The sequence below is a fragment of the Delphinapterus leucas genome, chromosome 7 (assembly GCF_059928025.1).
Source record: "Delphinapterus leucas isolate spDelLeu-1000000601 "Yukka" chromosome 7, BTC_Dleu_Yukka2, whole genome shotgun sequence".
Lineage (NCBI taxonomy): Eukaryota > Metazoa > Chordata > Mammalia > Artiodactyla > Monodontidae > Delphinapterus > Delphinapterus leucas.
This window is the reverse complement of record NC_143135.1, coordinates 96,082,646-96,102,374: the sequence shown is the minus strand read 5'-3', so window position 1 is coordinate 96,102,374 and position 19,729 is coordinate 96,082,646. Positions and strand designations below refer to the sequence as shown.

General features: G+C 53.8%; 1 protein-coding gene and 1 pseudogene across 2 annotated transcripts in view; one reads left to right on the top strand and one right to left on the bottom strand.

Moving 5' to 3' along the window:
- Positions 1–3,423: 3,423 nt before the first annotated feature.
- On the bottom strand, positions 3,424–19,675 carry LOC149748822 (uncharacterized; annotated as a pseudogene).
- The window catches only part of NECTIN1 (nectin cell adhesion molecule 1), a 67,260-nt gene continuing 64,726 nt past the window's right edge, over positions 17,196–19,729 (top strand). The window contains exon 1 of one of the 2 annotated variants that reach the window (XM_089915696.1): positions 17,196–17,286. Coding sequence is in view for 1 of the 2 variants with exons in the window: in XM_030764536.2 (XP_030620396.1) it covers positions 17,208–17,286 (79 nt within the window). In the remaining variant the exon portion in view is untranslated. The remainder of the gene's footprint in view (positions 17,287–19,729) is intronic. The other variant, XM_030764536.2, reaches the window with a different exon arrangement.

Below are 19,729 nucleotides of genomic sequence, written 5' to 3'. Positions count from 1 at the left end.
AGCACTGTTAGACTGTAAGTTCCCTGAGGGCAGGGTCCCTGCCTGTCCATTCACCACAGGGCCTGGCCCAGAGAGGGCCTCCAAAGCCATTTGTTGGGTAAGGAACACCCTCTAAAAGTCGACAACCCTCTCAGAGGGCCGTGGACAAAACCCAAACCCTTCCCATCTCCCTCTAAAGGGGAGCTCGGCCAAAAGAGCCACCCCAAAGGGACTGACTGCTTTGGGGTGACAGGAGACAGGAGAGAGCTAGGCTGGGCGGTGGGTGGGGGGCCACAGGGAGAACCACTGCTCCCAGGGATACCCTGACCTCAGCCCAAGGGCCCATCCCATGTGGGTCACCCACCGTCACCTCCCTTTCTATCCAAAGTTTAGCTCTGAGCTGGCGTTTCCCCACTGCTCCCTGCTCACCCAGCACTCCCTGGACGTTCACGGACCATGGAATCTCTCCTTGTTCCTTCCTCTATCCCCCAATCTACAATGTCACTTTCTGATTAAAAGAACTCCCCTAACCAACACCCCAACTCCGACTCGCGCCACAGGGAGCCGATCTGCGTGGGGAGCTGGCAGGGTCACTGCTGATCCATGTGATTCCTCTGTGCAAATTAGAAAAAGATGCCTTTTTCTCCAGATGAATGCAGGCCCCATCATGGTACATGGGCTGGTGAGGAGGGCATAGGCTGGATTTCAGCCCCTGGCCACCCCTTGCCTGAGTATCCTTGCACGGTGCACAACCTGCCCACCTGCACACAACTGTTAGACTTCAGGGAGTACACCCACTGAAGGAGCCTAGTAGACCAATAAGTCTTAACCTCTCATTTTACAAGTGAGGAAGTGGAGATCCAGGAAGGAAATGTAATTTACTGAAGGTCACACACCAAGCTGGAGGCAGACCCAAGGCCAAAGATCCAGGCACCCCGACTCCCAATCTAGCACTTTTCCCTCCCGCTGCTCTATCCAGTTCTCACTCTTGGGGACAGATGGCAAAGCCGAGACAGCAGGAGAGCTCCCAAAAGCAGCTCCTGGGGAAGCCTTCTTGCACTAATTAGAGGAGAAGTGATAACCTCATCCCAAACTACACATAAAACTGAACATAAAACTCTCTGAACCGTGTACCACTTAACCCTTGGCTGATGTGGAACGTGAATATAGCTCTTCCCCAGTTATTCCCCATCTACAACCTCATCTATCCTAGGCTACTTCACCGTGAGGATGTCCCCAATGTCTGTCTAGGCCAGTACATCTGTCTTGGCCTGGAAACTCCCAGATGAATTTCTTGCTTCCGGAGAACCCCTGAACACGCACAAGTGCTCAGAAGATGACTTTTAATTTAGATGAAGGTGAGGGCAATGGTGATGAAGAAGGAGGAGAAGGGGGGAGGAAGGGGGTTGCGAGAAGGAGAGAAAGAGAAAGAAGAAGAAGGGCAATTCCTAATGTATTATATTAATTTCTTATCCTGGGATCCTAGTTGCCTATAACATCACTGAGCTGTGCTTCACGGAAATGGTGGTGAAGATACACACACGTGTATCTCTCTCTCTCTGTCTCTCACTCTCTCGGTGGTGCCTGCGATATAATGTGGTGATTAAGCTCAGGCAGAGCCAGACCTCCTGGTTTGGAATCCTGGCTTTGCCACTACTTGGCTGTGAAATTTCAGGCAAGGGCCTTGGCTTCTCTGTGCCTCAGTTTCCTCTTCAGTAAAATGGGATAACAACAAACATGACCTCATAGAAGTTTCTGAAGATTATGAGAGTGAACATATGGGCAACACTTAATGCGGTGCTTGGCTGATAGCAGGCATGCAGTAAACCTTGTCTGTAACTATATTGGGGTGCTGTTTCTTGACACCTTGTCCTGGCCCTATTTTCCTATGGTGTTGGGGGAATTGTCCAGGCTGCCTGGAACAATTTCCAACTCAGTATTCCAATTGTTGGAGCAGAGAGGGACTGCCTTTAAAAGTAGTGAGCTTCCTGTCACCAGGAGCAAGCAAGTGGAATCCAGGTGAGCACTTGGCATGGATGTGGCAGAAGCAGGGTGGGGGTGGGGGATCTCTTCCAAAGTCCCTTCCGAGCCCAATACACTATGAGTATGTGAATAAACACACATCTCCTGGCACCCACATGGGCATAACCTTGCCCACAAACGGGGACACACATACAAGGGTGCGGTCTCCACACTGGCTTTCGGGACCAGGGAGAAGTATTTTAGGCCAGGCAAGCCAACATCCCCAGCCAGCCCCTCCCCCAGCACCCAGCCTATTCCTGTGTACACACAGGCGACCAGGTGGCAAGCAGGGAGGCACCGAGTGGGATTTCAAGGAGCCTGTTTCCTACCACTCCCGGCTGTCTTTTTACAGGCACCAGCTGCCAGCCTCCGCGCCCCCATTGCAGGCCAGCTCCAAGACAGGGTGGGGCAGGTGACCAGGAATGGGATGAGGTAACTGGGTGTTGGCTCTGTCTCTGATGGAGGTGGACTGAGAGTGTACCTGGGGTAGTCCTGGCAGCTCTGGCCTCTAAAGGGCCGTAGTGCCCAGAATTCGGATGCTGTGAGAGGTAAGGACTTCCCCACTGCAAAAGGAATGAAGCAAGAATTTGTAGGAGGGTCAGAAGCAGCCCCCCTCCAACCAAACCTATTCCTACCCCTGCCTTGTCCTGACTGGCACCCCACCTCACACAGTCCCCCAACACTTGTCCTGGGTGCTGTGTGCCATCCATGAGGCGTTCTTTGGAGAGGGCAACGTGCTGATGAACCAGAGCAGCAGCACATTCAGACCTTCCTATCAGCCCGGGATGCATTACTGCATATCATTTGTCTGCAGCAGCTGGGACAGCGGTTCTTCCTTCCGAACAATATCGGCTTCGCCTGGTATTAAAAAGGGCCCCTAAGTGCCACGAACACCTTTGCTAGGAGAGGAGACCGCACACTGGGGAGAATGGGGGGTGGACCGCCCTGGGATGCACATTTTGCTGCGGATTAGTCCAAATGTGGATGCAAAAATTAGGTGGGGGAAGGGGAGGAGGAGGAGGCAGACGGAGCAGGAGGGGGACAAGGAGCCCGCCCAGGAGGCAGAGCTTTCCCGAGGACCAGTACACCCAGCCCCACTCTGCAGGAGGCAGGGCCCCCTCCAGCTTCCCTGCCACAGCCCGGTTCCTCTTCCCAATCAATGACCTCTTTGTGGCTGAGAAGGTACGGGGACCACTACAAGAACTGGGGGTTGGGGGGAGGCCACCTCGTAAGCACCCGGGCGCGCACGATCCCAACTTATTGCCGTCGGAGCCAGGGCTCCCCAAAAAGGTCTCCACACCCCTGGTAGCACGGGGCTGCCAGGGGCAGTGGCTGGAGCCTCTCCGACTCCGTGCGGCGGTCGCCCGTCCCCCAGTCCCGGGAAGAAGCTCCCTCCCCCGGCCCATGCCCGCTAGGTGGCGATCGGCAGTCATGCTCCTCCCACCCCCGGCGTCCCAGCAGCCTGAGAGGCCCCTGGACGCCCGCTTGGAGGTGGGCGGGGGGTGGCAGGTGCACCGAGGTGGGGGAGGGAGATAGGAGCAGTATTCCCTCCTTCATTTATTCATGTCCATGGAATTTCTAAGGTCTCAGCCTTCAGTTGCATTAAAAGTGGCCAAGGACCAGGGAAGCTGGAGAATCCGTTTTACATTTTTTTTTTTGCGGTACGCGGGCCTCTCACTGCTGTGGCCTCTCCCCTTCCGGAGCACAGGCTCCGGACGCTCAGGCTCAGCGGCCATGGCTCACGGGCCCAACCGCTCCGGGGCATGTGGGATCTTCCCAAACCGGGCACGAACCCGTGTCCCCCTGCATCGGCAGGCGGACTCTCAACCACTGCGCCACCAGGGAAGCCCCGGTTTTACTTTTGTCCTTGCATCTATGGCGCCATTCTCTCTCTTTTTATTGAAGTATATAGTTGATTTACAATGCTGTTAGAAGTGTTAGCTTCAGGTATGCAACCAAGTGATTCAGTTATACATATATATATTCTTTTTCAGATTCTTTTCCTTTATAGGTTATTACAAGGTATTGAATATAGTTCCCTGTGCTATACAGTAGGCCCTTGTTGTTTATCTATTTTATACATAGCAGTGTGTATCTGTTAACCCCAAGCTCCTAATTTATCCCTCCCCCCCTTTCCCTTTTGGTAACCATAGTTTGTTTTCTATGTCTGTGAATCTGTTTCTGTTTTGTAAATAAGTTCCTTTGTATCATTTTTTCAGATTCCACATATAAGTGATATCATGTGATATTTGTCTTTCTCCTTCTGACTTATGTCACTTAGTATGATCATCTCTAGGTCCATCCATGTTGCAGCAAATAGCATCATTTCATTATTTTTTATGACTGAGTAATACTCCATTGTGTGTGTGTGAGATAGATAGATAGATAGATAGATAGATAGATAATCTCCCACATCTTCTTTATCCATTCATCTGTCGACGTTGCATGTCCTTCTCTTGAAGGTCTAAATACCCCAGTCCTCCAGAAGCCCACAACCTCTGAGAGACAAGAGATCCAGGAAAAGTTAATCCGAGGTAATCTATGCCAAAGGCCAAGTAGGAAGTACAGCCAGTGCTCTGAGTTCAGAAACAGCCACGGGATAAGACACCACAGAGCTCTGATAGGGGTAGACATAAGAAACGGTTGCCTAACATCCAAAGCATAATCAAGACTAGGGTGACATTTTTCCTCTGGGTAAACTGGGAAAAGATCCCATGTTTACTGAGTGCTTAGTTCCATGTACCAGCATGGTTGATGTCTTCTCATTTAACCCTCACTTCACTCTGTGGAGTGGATGTTAAGCCCACCTTACAGAAGAGGAGACTGACGCTCAGGGAGGTTGAGGAACTGGCCCTAGACTGGAACCCATAACTGCCTGAGTCCTAATCCCACCCCTCTTCTGCTGTAACACGCTGCCTGTGGGACCATCTCTGGATACACTGCTGGGGGCCAACACAGGGAGCGTAGGGGAGGGGAGAGAGAGAAAGCAAAAGGAGCCTGGCAGGCTAGGAAGCCACCAGGTCAGGGCCCTTGTCACCACGTCCTGTTGGCACAGCCAGCCCTTTCTCAGCATCCTGACCAAACCACCACTCACTTAACATTCCGCTCAGTTTTCACTCCTTCCGACTCCAAATGTTTATCAACACATGCTGTAATATAATCAGCTCCTGGGAAAATACACACTAGGTAACAGACGCTGACAAGAGTGTCAAACAGATGTCCCCTCCTGTCCCTCCCTCCCTCCCAGCCAGAGCCGGCACACCACCCTTCCAGCCCCAGCAGGGGAGGCCCTCCTTCCTCAGTAGCCCAACAGTGTGAGGGTCACAGTGCTGGGGGCTCACACATCTCACCTCGTCCTCATGGCAGCACTGTAGGCCTATCCATGCCCACTTTGCAGATGAAACCAAAGTGAGGCGACAGCACCATCGGAAGCAGAAGAAGGGATGACCACTCTGCCTGTTCCTTCACTAGGAGGCCACCTCCCCGGTGGAGCACAGGCCTTTGAAGAAAGCTGTCTCATCACTTTTTTTTTTTTTTGCGGTACGCGGGCCTCTCACTGCTGTGGCCTCTCCCGTTGCGGAGCACAGGCTCCGGACACGCAGGCTCAGCGGCCATGGCTCACGGGCCCAGCCGCTCCACGGCACGTGGGATCTTCCCGGACGGGGTCACGAACCCGTGTCCCCTGCATCGGCAGGCGGACTCTCAACCGCTGCGCCACCAGGGAAGCCCTGTCTCATCACTTTTAAAGTTGTTGGATCTGAGGCCTCAGGGCCTGGCTTCTACGGACTTGACAGGCCAAGTCAAGTCGGGCTGGCAGCTTGTTCTCCATTTCTGCCCCAACCAGGCTGGGGACAGAATGGATCCTGAAAGCTCAGGACCGAGCAAACTAGGGAGACTTCAGATGCCGTGCGAGAGGAGAGAAGGGTCTGGGGAAGGGGCAGGCGCCTTCTTTGTCCTTTTCTCTCCCCTTCTTCTACTACCAGAGCTGAAGGACCCAGAGGCCAGCCCAGACAGAGGGGAGAAGAAGGGCACAGAGATGGGGAGAGCCCTGATGGGACAGGACCGCCCCCCAGCTCAGGACCTCCGGACTCTCTGGGATCAGCTGTCTGAGGCTGGGCCATCCTAAAGGAAATCCGTATTTGCTTTTCCCTCCAGCACAGTCAGTTGCTCCTTTCATCTGACAGGAGTTGTAAATGAGACTTTATGGGATTTCTAATGATGGTGGTTTCCCTTTATCAGCCTCCAATTCCCACTTCTCAGCCCAGTTGACTCCAGGAAATGTTTTGACCAGGAATCCAGAATCTAGCACCAGGCCCCCACCCTGGTTGCTGCTTTGCATAGCAACAGCTAGAAGTTGTCAAACAGGCATCGGAGGCCAGGAGCAGCTCACGACGGAAAAGTCAGATCTGGGTTCCAGGCCGCCTCCCAGATGGTGTATTTAACCTCTCTGGCTCTTGCTTCTTCAACTGTAAACCTGGGGTAATAATGCCTGCTCCACCCACCTACCTCACCGGGCTGCTGTGAGGATCAAATGAGATTACAGGCCTCAAAAGCCTTTGAAAAGTATAAAGCAATCACCCAGCCTGGTTTTGCTATTATTATTATTGCTGTTGTGATTGTGTGTTGGTGCCACTGGGAAAGCCGATTATGGCGATCTGTGTGTCTCTGAGAGTGAGCTTTTTTGTGGGCACGGGGGTATATGTACTAGATTTGTGCAAGGACGGAGTTCCTGTGTCGGCACCTGCCTTTAAAGGCACTTACAGGCAATGTATGTGGCTATGAGTATATTGGTTCATGGGCACACATTCAAGTGTCTTAGTATAATATCATACTAAAATATAGGAATATAATAATCCTATATGCCAGGCATTTTGCTAAACATTTGATATGGAGGTCGGGCCAGTGTAGGTATGCAGGCACCTATGGGAGGCTAGCTGTGGAGCATTTGTACCATCTGTGTGTCAGTGTCGGGCGAATGTAACGTGATGTGTGCCTATTCATCTCATGCACGTAGCAGGGACTCTCTCCATGTGCTCACCTGAGTTGCAGTGAATCTGAGTGTGTGCATGCAAGCATGTGTATGCACGTACATGCATGTGGGCACACACCCACCTCCCTGTACCTGGGTTGATGGTGTAATTGCTCATTATTTATCAACTGCCTGGCTGTGGGAGCCCCTGGCATGCCCTGAGCTCATTGCCAAGCAGCCATCAGGCCCACACACCCATTGTGATGACAGCAGCCTGCCTGAGAGGGGAGGTGCCACTCTACTCTCTGGAGCCCCAGTCTGTGCCAGGCAGCAGGGTCCCTGCCAGGGGATTGACTACGCCACCCTTGAAGCTGCAGGAGTGCTCAGCGGATGGGCCAGGCTCGAGGGCCTTGGGAGCAGAAAAGACAGCTGGCACCTTCAGGTCCAGAGGACGAGGCTGTAACAGGCCAAATCCAGTGCCTGGCCCAGGAACACCATCTTAGCCAAATAGGGGCTGGGGCTGCCCAGTGGCCAGGCGTGAAACATCCTTGCTCTCTCTGCCACACCACCACGGCTCCTCACTGCCCTCAGGATTGAGTCCAAACTCCAGTGTACAAGGCCCACACAACCTGGGCATGCACCTCCCAGGCCCCCGGCTTCCCACTCCTCTTGCACCACACCCACCAGACTGAACTCTCAGTCCTTTGATGCACCCAGCCCCCTGGGCCTTCTCACTGCCTTTCCTTCTGCCTGATTTCTCCATGCGACACCCCTGGCTAGCCAGTTCTCACCCCTCGGGGATCAGCTCACCTCTGCAGGAAAGCTTCCTGACCCTAGATTAGGGAGGGGTCCCCACTCACCTGACACGCCCATAGGCCCCTAGATTTCCTTATCATCCCACTTCCTAATAGAACCTTTCTTCCTCATTAGACTTTGGCTCCAGCCACAAAGGGAGCATGTCTCAGTAGTACATGGCTTTATTCCAATGCCTAGCATGGTACCAGGTCATAGGTGGTGCATAAATATTTGTTGAATGATTTATTTTTAAAAGCCTGTTGAGAGAGAGTGGCTGTCTCAAGCTCTCCATGTATCTGTATCACAGTGTGCATTTGAACAGGCTCTTGGGGTCTCAGATCTCAAGGCTGGGGAGAACCACTCCTTTCCCCACTCCGTCCCCCCATCCTACCCCACCAATCATGGTAGAGTTTACAAGCTGCTTTTACAAAGGTCTTGGAAATCATCAGCATCCCTTTACAACTGAGGAAATTGAGGCACAGAGAGGTTAAGGTGTCTCGTTCATAGGGGCCAGCTCACTGGTGTGGCCAGAGCTTTCCTAGTTTTGGCACTGAAAGTTCCACGTCCCGGGAACCCCCTCAGCCCCAGGTAAAATGGGACAGTTGACCACCCTTCTTGTCCGGGATGCAAACCTAGGACTCCTGACTCCAAATCACGTATCCGCTCCCTGCCCAACTGCTTCCTGAGGGTCCTCAAAATTCAGTGACCCACCCTTTGGATGGCCTCTCCAGACCACTTGGCACTGCCCTGGAGCAACTCTCTCCAGAAGCATGTGTCCAGGAGTACAGGTCATTAATACTAACCTCAATCAAATAGAATTCAGAGAGACGCTCATTTCTGGAGGGAAATCACTTTACATAATATAGAAGAAAACTAAGTCTACAATTAAAATAACTTCATAATGATATTAAAGCAAATGTTTAAAATAAAAAAAAAACTTCACTCACAAAACATTTTCATTTCTCCATGTTGCCTTTGCATTTTTCTCTTTCTAAGCGCGGAGTTTTTACAGAACCGCAATGAAGTGTATCACGCTTGTTCTCATTTTCACTTCATATTACAGAACTCTCGCTTAGGTTTGCCTCATTCTGGATCCTCCATGTCACTAACACCCATTAGCTTAGATCACAGGGAGTTTGGGCTCAGGGCTGCCTCCTTCCTGAAAGACCCGTTTCTCAGCAGGGATTGCTAACTCAGGGCCCCAGCTGGGCTCCTGCGGGTTGCCATGTAAACACCATCCTTGGGCATGTGTGCTGTTTGCAGGGCAGAGGGACACAGCTTTCATCAGGTCCTGAAAAGATCAGCGCCCTAGAGAAGGACACGCAGCCTCACGTCCACTCCCAGGGCGAGCATCCACCATGCACTTTCTCTGCAGGGCTGGGCTGACCCAGGAACTCTGTTCCTCCCTTACAATAAATTCCATTTCTCAGCTTCCATATGGCTCTCAAAAAAAATCCGTTTCCTCTCCACGATCCTGATAATTATCCTGACCACAACGCCACCCTCCATCCTGAATCTAAAGGCAACATGGAAGGGGAGAGAGTGTGGGTGGGAGGTTGAGTGTCTTCTTTCTTTCTCTAAGTCTTTTTCCCTTTCACCTCTTTCTGCACTGGGTATGCTCCAGGCTGGAATTTGACCCATCCTCTTCCCATCTCTTGGTCTAAGCTCCCTGGTCCATGGGTATCCTCACTGAAACCCTCTTCTTAGCACCACTGTTGAATTTTAAGTATTCCCACCCCAAATGAGAAATGATCCCCCCATCACATCCAGAATTCCCTAGGGTTTTGGATGTGGTGATTCACAGGGACATGTTGAGGGTCTTCCAACCAGAGGCAGAGTGTAGACTGATTTACCTTCTGGAATCCCTTCTTTCTGGAGAATTGGGTGGTTCAAGAGGGGACTGTGGCCTTTCAATCATCGCTCAGAGCTCCAGCCCTCAGAGCCACAGAGATCCCTAGGAAACCATGGCCCACAAGGGAGAGGCTAGCTTCCTATTAGCCACTGAGGTACCACTTTGACCCAGTAGATCATCGGACCTGGGGGGCAGCTGCGTTCCACTGACCTGTCATCTTCAAGAGCAATGGCAGCGTGGCAATAGGGAGGCTCTGCCGGGATCTCTGTAAGAATAACAATAATTAAACGTTTCTAAGCACTGTGGGGTACGGGACACGGAGGCATCATCATAATCACCACAGCTACCAGGGTGATGATAACAGTAATTAGATGCTGTGGTTTCCCAACTACCCCCCGGGAGCACTGCCTGGGGTGAGGCTGGCCTGTCAGGTTAATGAAGGGGGCACCAATGCCAGCCAGTCCTCTCTGGAGCTGGCTAGGGCTTTGGCCACACTTCCTCCATGAGATTCCTCCTCTTCTCTTGCCTTGCCCTCAGCCTCCACTGACCCCAGATTGGGGACTGGGGACACAGGAGAGGGTGACTCCCGTTCAGCATATCACTCTAATGTAGGTTCAAGTTCAACTCATCCTATCAACAGATTTCAGGGGATTGGGGAATCTTGGGGACTTCTTAACAGGACTCCCCTCACATCAAAGTGAGCTTTATTAGTCAATTAGTGAATGACACAGAGGGGCCTGGGAGATGGCCAGGAGGGGAAGTCTTTATTGTATTGATTTTGGGCCTTCCCCAAGCCCAACAGCTGCCTTTCTGGAAGAGCCTGTGGAAGCCGAGGGGGGACGGTGGGGACAGTTTCCTGGGTAGGACATCTTCCTCAGGGCTGGTCTCTGTCTAGTCACTGCCCTCAGCTGTGGAGGAGGTAAGAAAGGTGAGCCCAAGGGCCTGTCCTTTGAGCAGACTGTCATTCCTGTACTCATCGAGTCTCAGAGCCAGGAGGGAACGTGGAATTCATCTGGTATACTCCACGTCAGAGCAAGAATCCCATCCAGGGCATCCCTGATAAGTGGACCTGGGGCCTCAGTCTGAAAAGGGACAAGGAGTTCATTCCATTGTCGGTTCCCTGAACCGACGATGGTCCTGATTGAATCAATTGGTCTTGATTCTTCTCTGTGAAAGCACACAGGCTAGGCTTGTTCCTTTTCCAGTCAGGGTTTTGGGAGCTTGTTAATCACACCTCACTTCCACCTCCTTTGGCCTTCTCCTTTATGAGGTCTGAGGCCACCTTCCAGTCTCTCTCTGCAGTTAACTCCAACTCCTACTTGACTGCAATGACCTTATTATTAACTTCCCTGCTTTCCAGCCCCAAAACTTCCATCTTCACTGCTCTCTTCACCTTCCCTCCAGGCTCAGAGAAAAATGAGTCCTCTCTTTTCCAAGGCTAACCCCTCCTCCACCCTAGTCCCACCAGCCACGCTTCCTCCAGGGCCTGCCCCGTGAAGTGTACCCTCTTTCCCTTCTTACACTTGTTTTGCCAGTCCTCACCGTCCACTAGCTCTCTTCCTTCTGCCTCAGGATGCTCAGGGGCTTTTGAGTTCCCATCACAAAGGGGCAAATAAGCCCCTTGGTCTCTGTTGTGCTAATCCCCTTCAAGATTCTGGTCCATTTTACTCATTCTGTTCACCACCAAATTCCTCAAGAGCAGGGTGGACACCAGCTGCCTCTGCTTTTTCACCTTCCACATTCTTCTGCTCCCACTTTGATCTGGGTTCTGCCCCCAACACCACCCTCTCAAAGGTCACTGGCGTTTTTGTCACTGCATCCAAAGGCCTCCTCTGATTCCCACCTGCTCTCTGCAGCATCAGACACTATTGGAAACTTCCTCCCCCGTTAAATTCTCTCCTCACTTGGCTTCCATGACAACCCTCTCTCCTCACCCCCCTCCTCCCTCACTGACCAGTCGTCATCTGTCTGTCCTGCCCACGTCATTGCCAGATTCATCTCCTGGGAGCCCAGCTCCGACAGCTCCCAACGAGCACTTCTCTGTTCAGAAACCTTCAATGGCTCACCATTGCCTGCGGGAAATAAAACAAAAATCATGGAGTTGGGCTTCCCTGGTGGCGCAGTGGTTGAGAATCCGCCTGCCAATGCAGCGGAGAAGGGTTCGATCCCTGGTCCGGGAAGATCCCACATGCCACGGAGCAACTAAGCCTGTGCGCCATAAGTACTGAGCCTGTGCTCTAGAGCCCGTGAGCCACAACTACTGAGCCCACGTGCTGCAACTACTGAAGCCCACGTGCCTAGAGCCCGTGCTCCACAACAAGAGAAGCCACTGCAATGTGAAGCCCGTGCACTGCAACGAAGAGTAGCCCCTGCTCGCCGCAACTAGAGAAAGCCCACGCGCAGCAACGAAGACCCAACACAGCCAAAAATAAATAAATAAAAACAATAAATTTATAAAAAAAAAAAAAAGAGAGAAACATCGCAATGTCTTTCAAGAAATGGTCAAGGCTAAATAACCATGCCCCATCTCCCTAAAAAAACAAACAAACAACATGGAGTTACAAAATGATGCAACTATATGTAATGCATAATATACGATGTAATAATATGTCAGGGGGTGCAAACTTTTTAAGCCGCAGAGTCCATTATGAAGACTCTTTCTTAGAAGCCCAGTGTTTGAAGAGCATGAAAAAAGTATGCTCTTTAAACATGCTTCCTATTGAAGCAGGGAATAGGGATCCCAGGAAATTCTAGGGCTTTCAAACCACAGTTAGAAAACCACTGAAAAAATTAAATTCATCAGTCTGCGGGTGAGAAAACAGGCCCAGAGAGGAGAAGTGACTGGTAGAAAGTTGCACAAGATGTGTTAGTCAATCAACACATTTTCAGTAAATGTGCCTACTGAGTGCCAGACACATTCTAGGTACCAGCAATAAAGCAGAGGACAAGACAGAAGTGGTCCTGCCCTGGAGGGACTGACAGCCCAGCAGGGAGTGAACCAAGTATTATAAACAACTACTGAAAGTGGTCACAAGTATGCCAAGGAAACTGTGGGAACATATAGGAAGGGACTCGCCTGGTCTGAAGGGCAAAGTGGGCCACCCTGGGGAAGTGACACATGTAAACTGAGCCCTGAAGGATAGATAAGTAGCTGGTCAAAAGAAGTAGAAGAGCATTGAGGCAGCTCCAGCTTCGGTGAAGCCCAAGGAAGCAAGTTTGGTGGCTGGAACCTCAGGAAAGCCCAGCGGCTCCTACTCAAAGCCCTGGAGCAGGCTGAGAAAGGGCTGCAGAAGCAGGCAGCCTCAGTGGCCTTACTGAGAACTTGACACTGGCCTCAGAGGCTGGCTGGCCAAGGAAGGCCTCTCAGGCATTGGGACCTAATCATTTGTATTGGAAGACAATCCACTGCTAAATCAATGGGGTATTGTGTACTGGATCCTGGAACATAAAGTAGACATTAGCAGAAGAAAAAGACATCGGAATAAATTCTGTAGTTGAGTTAATAGTATTATACCAATACTTATTTCTTAGGTTTAACGAAGGTACCATGGTTATGTAAAACATTAATATTAGGGGAAGCTGGATGAAAGACACTTGAAAACTCTGTACCATTTTTACATCTCTTCTGTAAGCCCAAAACTATTTCAAAATAAGAAGTTTTAAAAATACATGTATCCCTCTGGCACTGTGGCAGAGAGGAGTGAAACTGGATGCAGGGAGAGAGATTACAGTAATAACGATGACTAACACTTAAACCGTTCTTCCTGTACACCAGGCATTGTTTCAAATACTTAATGTGTTTAACTCATTTAATCCTTGCAAGTCCATGAGTGAGTATTTTATTCCCCCTCATTTTACACATGAGGAAGCTGAGGACAGAGAGGTTAAGTCAGTGGCCCAAGGACACACAGCTGCTAAGTGACAGAACTGGAGTTTAAGGATTCAAATCTAGGCAGTCTAGCTCCAGAGTCCTGTGTGCTTGAGCATTACATTGTACTCCTTCCCCTCAGTGTGCACTGGCTCTACTGCAAGGATATTGCAAGGATCAGGCAGAAATCATGAGTGCACGGACTAGGGTGATAACAGTAGAAGTGGAGCCATGTCACTAGACTTAAGACATCTATTGGAGGCATACTCAACATTTGCTTTTGAATTGGAATATGATGGTCAAAGAAGAGGGAAGAAGCAAGAATGACTCCTAGGCTTCCTTCTGGCTTAAGAGTAGGGACCAGAACTTAGTCTCCTGAGGCTTGGTCCTATGTTTCTTCCCGTCACTGAGGGAAACATTCCAGACCTTTCACAGTCTACTTTCACTTTCTTGTCCCTTTCTCTTATGATCTTCAAAATGCAAAACAAGCTGGACCACCTGCTGCTCCCAAACAGGCCCCAACCTCTCCAACTTTCGTGTCCTTGTACAAGTTGTTCCCTCCACGGAAAGTGTCCCCTCCATCTCCCTTGGTCCAAATCTGATCAACCCTTCAAGGCCACCTCTTCCAGAAGCCTTCCCTGCTCTCCACAATGAGAAGCACTCAGTGTCTCCTTTGGACGCCAGCATCTTTTTGGCTCTCTTTGGCAGCGAACAACTTCCATCCTATAATATAGTTATTTGAGTGGGGTCGTGGCTCTTGCTGTCTTTGGTGACCTCAGTACATAGCATAGTAGATGCTCAAAAAGATATCTGTTCAGTGAATCATCTATCTGAGTAAACAAGCTCTATCTTATTTCTCTTTGTCCCTTCCTGGCTCCCTTTTCTGTCTACTGCAACCCACCGCACACGCACACCCGCGCGTGCACACACACACACACAACACATACAAGCTGGCACCCATGTTGGTGCTTTGCGTGTTTCAGGGACCGGTTTAATCCGCCTCCATCTTCTCCACCCAACCCATCCCCAGGCAGCCATGCCAACCCCCAGGCACAGTCTCTCTGGAAGCCCATTTAATGGCAGGAGATCAAAGAAGCCTTACCCAAGGATGGAGAGATGGGAGAACATAAGCGGGGAACTAGCAGGCATTGGTGCATCTGGAACTGCCCCTTCAACCTATCCAGTCCATCTCCTACAAGTGGTCCTATCCTGGAGGAGGTGACAGCCCAATGGTGAATGGATCAAGTATTCAGAAGCAGAGTCTGAGGCCACTGCAGTGAACTCAATCCAGCACTGGTCCTTACAGGGCCAGACTGGACTACCACAAACCAAACTGATAAGGCATTCTCCAGGTAAAACCCTCGTGGTGGCTACCTGGTATTCACTGCAGGTCTCTCCTTTCCCCGAGTCTTAGGCTCAGGTACAGATTAATGCCTCTCTCCTCCAGCACTTGCCTCTGTCTGATAGATAACTCACTCAGCCCCTGTGTGCCTTCCCCACAGAAGCCTTCCCTGATCCTCACCCCACCCCAGGCTGAACTGGGCACTTTCTCTGAGACCCGTCAAATCATGTGTGCACATCTCTGGGACACACCACACACATTAAATGATTGTTTATAACATCTGTTTCTGTTTGTCTTCCCCCTCTGCCCCCTAACTAGACCGAGTGCGCTTAGGGCAATGACGATGTCTCTGTATCCCCAAGCCTGGTATGGTGTTTGGTACAAAGAAAGCCCAATTACATTTGTTAAATGTAAAAGATGGATGTATGAGTGTGAATGTTCACGTGAGCGCTTTAGTCTACAGGCTTCAGCAGGAAACCAACAGACACTCCAGGACCAGATCCCAAATAGTGGGAAAGCGGTGTCCTCCTTGCCCATCCTCTTTCTGCTCGGCCTACTCCCAGGAACTAGAATTTACATTTTATCAGGAATGGGCCACTCCCCCTCTGCTCCTGCCTGCTGGGCAAAGGGCAGCAATGGGCAAAGGGAGCATTGTCTGGTCAGGCGTTCGGGAAGAACTTGCTTCTCCTTAGTGGGAAACTCTTTCTGTCTGTCTCCTCTTGAGGGAGAGGATGGGGTCCGGAGGGAAGGAACAGAGAGCAGGCGCCGGGCTGCCAAGGGCCCAGAGGGCCCAGCCGCCTTGGCAGGAAGCCAACCACACCCGGATGTGGTGGGTGGTGAATGGGATGGGGCGGAGAGTCCCTGCCTTGCCGCGGACACTGGATGGGTCCCTTTCGCGGGTATCCTGCAAATCGCTCAAAACAGAGGTTCCACAAAAGGGGCAGAGCATGATTTCTTGCTCTATTTAGGGAGGGGAGGGGGCTTCAGTTTTTGGAAAAGGAACTCCTGAAGGGAGCGTGTATTAGAAAAGACCAGAAACCTCAGCGGCCCCATCTCACCCACGAATGCCCACCACTGACTTCCCTGGCAGCTTCCGGAGGATCCCCCCGCATAGCTGCCTCTCCATTTAGCGTTCAGGTGATGCGGAGAAGCAGGAGCTACTGGGTTCTAATCCGAACCCTGCCACTTTCTGCTCATGCCCCTGGGCGAGCCGCCTTGCCCTTCTTTGGGCCTTTGTTTCCTCATCTGTAAAGTGGGGCCAGGGTTGGAGGAGAGGGCCTGGAGAAGACCTTTCGCCTCGGACACTGCTGGATCCTGGTTTCTCCGTACTGCACGCCCGCTCCTCCACAGCCCCGCCTCCACCCCGTCCTAACTCCACCCCCACCGAGCGGCTTCTCCCCTGACGCCGGCCGCTAGGGGTCACTGCCTCCCTTTGTCAGCGACGGAGGAGGGCGGCTAGCCCTTCGGCCCTCTCCCCGGCGGAAAGGCGACCGAAGGGGCATCTCCCGAGCAGTGGGCCTGAGCGCGACCCCACGGCCCTTGCTAGGGATCCGCCTCTGCCTGGGGCCGGAAGGTGTGCGCGGCGGGGCGGAGGCCGGGGCCGAGCGCGGGCCGCGCGTGGGAGCCAGGAGGGGGTTAACGCTAACCCCTCCCCTTCGGGCTGACATCACGGGGAGAGCGGCTGAGAGGCTGGAGCTCGGCGAGTGAGAGAAAGAGAGGGAGAGGAGCGAGCGCGGCTCGACTCGGTGCCCGGGCAGCTCCACATTGTTGCGGATCGCCGGGACCCGGCAGAGCGAGCAGCTGCGGCGCTGCGGGGACGCGGCGCCCCGGATCGCTCTCCTCGCCTGGAGCCGCACCGCCCGATCGGCTGGGCCGCCGAGCCGCGCGCCCTCCGCCTGGGCCCCGAGCCCACCGCGCCGCCCGCCCGCCGCCCTCGCTCGTCCCGCCGCCCTCGGAGGACGGCCGCCCATGGACGCCTTCAAGTTGGAGCCGAGCGGGAGGGTGTGAGCGCGCCGGGGGCCGGGAGCCCGCGCCGGGCAGCCGGGCGCGCCGGGGGTGGGTCCCTCTCCCCAGCCCGGCTCTGCGTGGAAGAAGAGGGCGGGGACCGGCGCGGGGAGGAGAGCGGAGGAGGAGAAGGGGGCATGACTCGTGCAACTTGCGGCGGGCATCTGCCGAGCCTCTGAGCCGGCGGCCGCCCGGGGCCCGGATTGCGTCCGCGCCGATCCCACCCAGCCCACCCCGCCCCGGCCGACGGCTGAGGTTGACCTGGATCTTCAGAGCGCCCGCCGGCCTGCAGGGATCGCCTTCGTCTTCCGGGCTGCTTTCTGGAGCGCGAGGAGCGCTCTCCTCGCGGCCCCTCTCGCCGGACCCCCGGCCCCCGATGGCTCGGATGGGGCTTGCGGGCGCCGCTGGACTCTGGTGGGGACTCGCTCTCGGCTTGACCGCCTTCTTCCTCCCAGGTAAGCACGTTTCGCCTCTGCCTTTCCCTTCCACACACACCCCCCCCAATCCAGTGCCTCCCCCGGGGCTGGGAGCTGGATGGCAGGCACGTCTGGGTTGTAGGGAGTGAAAGGAGCCAGAAAAGTTGGGTCACGGCTTAGGTAAGGGGGTAACGGGTGGCACGGCGGAGAAAGAGAGGTTGAGCAGCCGAACAGCCTGCCCTGCAGGGAAGCAGTAGGATGCACGTCTCTGTGTAGCAAGAAAGCACTTTCTCCGCGCAGTTTTTCACACAAAAATAATAATATGTAATAGCGTTCTATTTATTCAGTAACCAGCTCTCAGCTCCGGAAGCAGTTTGCAAACACTTCATGTTACATAAATGCAAAATAATCACCGTAATCACCGTCTCGGGGTACGAGACAACAGCCCCAGGGGGAGGGCGTCAGTCTCGGATCTGGTGGGCTGCAGGGCTTGGCGGATAGCAGGGGGGCTTCGTTTCTTCTACCAGGCCCTTTGCCAGATGGTTTCGGGCGCTGCCGCACCGCGTCGCCCCACCACCGACGCGGAGAGCCCGCTCCTGCGGCAGGGCTCACCTGCGGCTCCTTTACCCGGAGGCTGAGGCCCCGGCGGCGCGAGATCGCAACCTCCCCGCCTTGCGCAGGGCTGGGCTTCGCCTCGGAACTGCAATCGCAGTTTGGGGGGGCTCTCCCCGCAGGAGGCACCGCGGGCTTCGTGCCAGCCAGGTAGCTGCATGACCCACTTTCCCGAGGGTGCCCCGCGTGTCCTTCCTTGAGATGCTGGCGGCCGAGGGGTTAACGCGACGCCCGACCCCGGGGGTGGCCCACGGTGGCCCCTCTGACGGATGGGGTGGGGGCGGAGGCTGGGACTGGCCCGGGCGTTTTGTGCTGGGGAATGAACTGGAAAATGCGTTTAGGAGGCAAATCCGACCGAGTCCCCTCGCCTGGATTTAACCCTTTGTGTCCCTGGGGAAGCTGCCTGGCTCCCACGGTGGCTGGGGACACCGCGCGCCAGTCGGGGCTGGCGGGTGGAGTGGGGGAGGGGTTTGGGGGAGTTCCTCCAGGCTTCGTGAAGGAAACCTGAGACTACCTCCCGCGCTAGCTAGATGGGGGGCTTGGGAAGGAGGCTGGGCAGAGTGGGGGCTTGGCTGGAGCACGTGGCCCCGGCCTTAGGTGGCAAAATAAGGGGTCGAAGTACAGAGAAACCGGCTCCGCGTGGGGCGAGAATGTTGGGTCTCGGCTGTGCCTGCAGCTCCGCGGAGGAGGTACGTGCGGTGTTGCAGACTCGGAGGGCTGTCTGTTATCTGAGGGCCAGCCACGTTGTGTGTTTTGCGGGGCTGGCCTGCACTTCTGGGAGGGAGGAACCTGGCCGCGTTCACTTTTGTACCCCGTCCGCCACCAGCTCACTGCCAGGGCTCCGAAAATGCCTCGGAGTGGCCGATGGCGGAGAAAATGGTTTGTGAAAGTCCGCACCACGGTGCCCCTGGCCCTGCAGCCTGGGGGGCGCTGCCCTGCTAGGTGTGCGGGGTAAGGGTAAGTTCCTGGGCACACAGGTGTCACTGCCCATTTCAAAGCGGCATGGTTGGGTCCCTCCACGCAGCAGGGTGGCGGTGAGAATAAGAAGTCTTTATCTTTCCCTGGACCTCCTGGGAAGCCAGCAGGAGATGCTAGAAGCTCAGGCTCTAGCACTTGTCCGACACCGGGGTTTGGGCTTCCGGGAACCCTTCAATCCCATATTACCCACACCCAGTACCCAGCAAAAGGACAGCTTTCCTGAGGCCTGTGTGGACCAGCATACTAGGGGTTAACCTAATCCTGGGTCAGACAAAGAGCGGGAAGGCTTGGGGAGGGGACGTTCACTGCCCCCCCCACTCTCCCCTCCTTTTGTTACTCTCTTACCCAGCTTTGTGGTGCTGTGCTTGGTAGTTCATTCCTTCTTTGGGGGGCTGGAGGCCTGCCCTGCTTCCTCCCACTCAGGAAGTGGGGGCAGGGAGGTGACACTGTCACCTGGCTCAAGTGTAGACACTCCTCCCACCAAAAATCCAGATTGAGGGGGTGGGACGCAGAGAAGGAACCACACAGCTCAGACAGGCAGCTAATAAGCCTCCTTGATTGATCGTAATTGTCATGACTGGGTAGCGTCAGTCAGCGGGGCAGCCAGAGTTCCCCGACCCGAGAGCCTCCTTTACCCGGTGCCTGTGGCCCTGGTGCCTCTGTGAGGGGAGGAAGGTGGATGTGGTAGTGCCCACACGACACTTGGACAGAGGCTGGTGGGCCCAGAAGTTGCCCTCCCACACCCCGTTTACCATCACCCTCAGGCACCCTCCTGATTGCCCGCTGCTGCTTCTCTCTGGGGACTTGGCAGCCTGATGCTCCTTTCTGGGTTCTCCTAGGCTATGGCAGGGGGTGTGGAGGGTGGAGGAGAGGAGCCTGGTCGGGGGGGAGC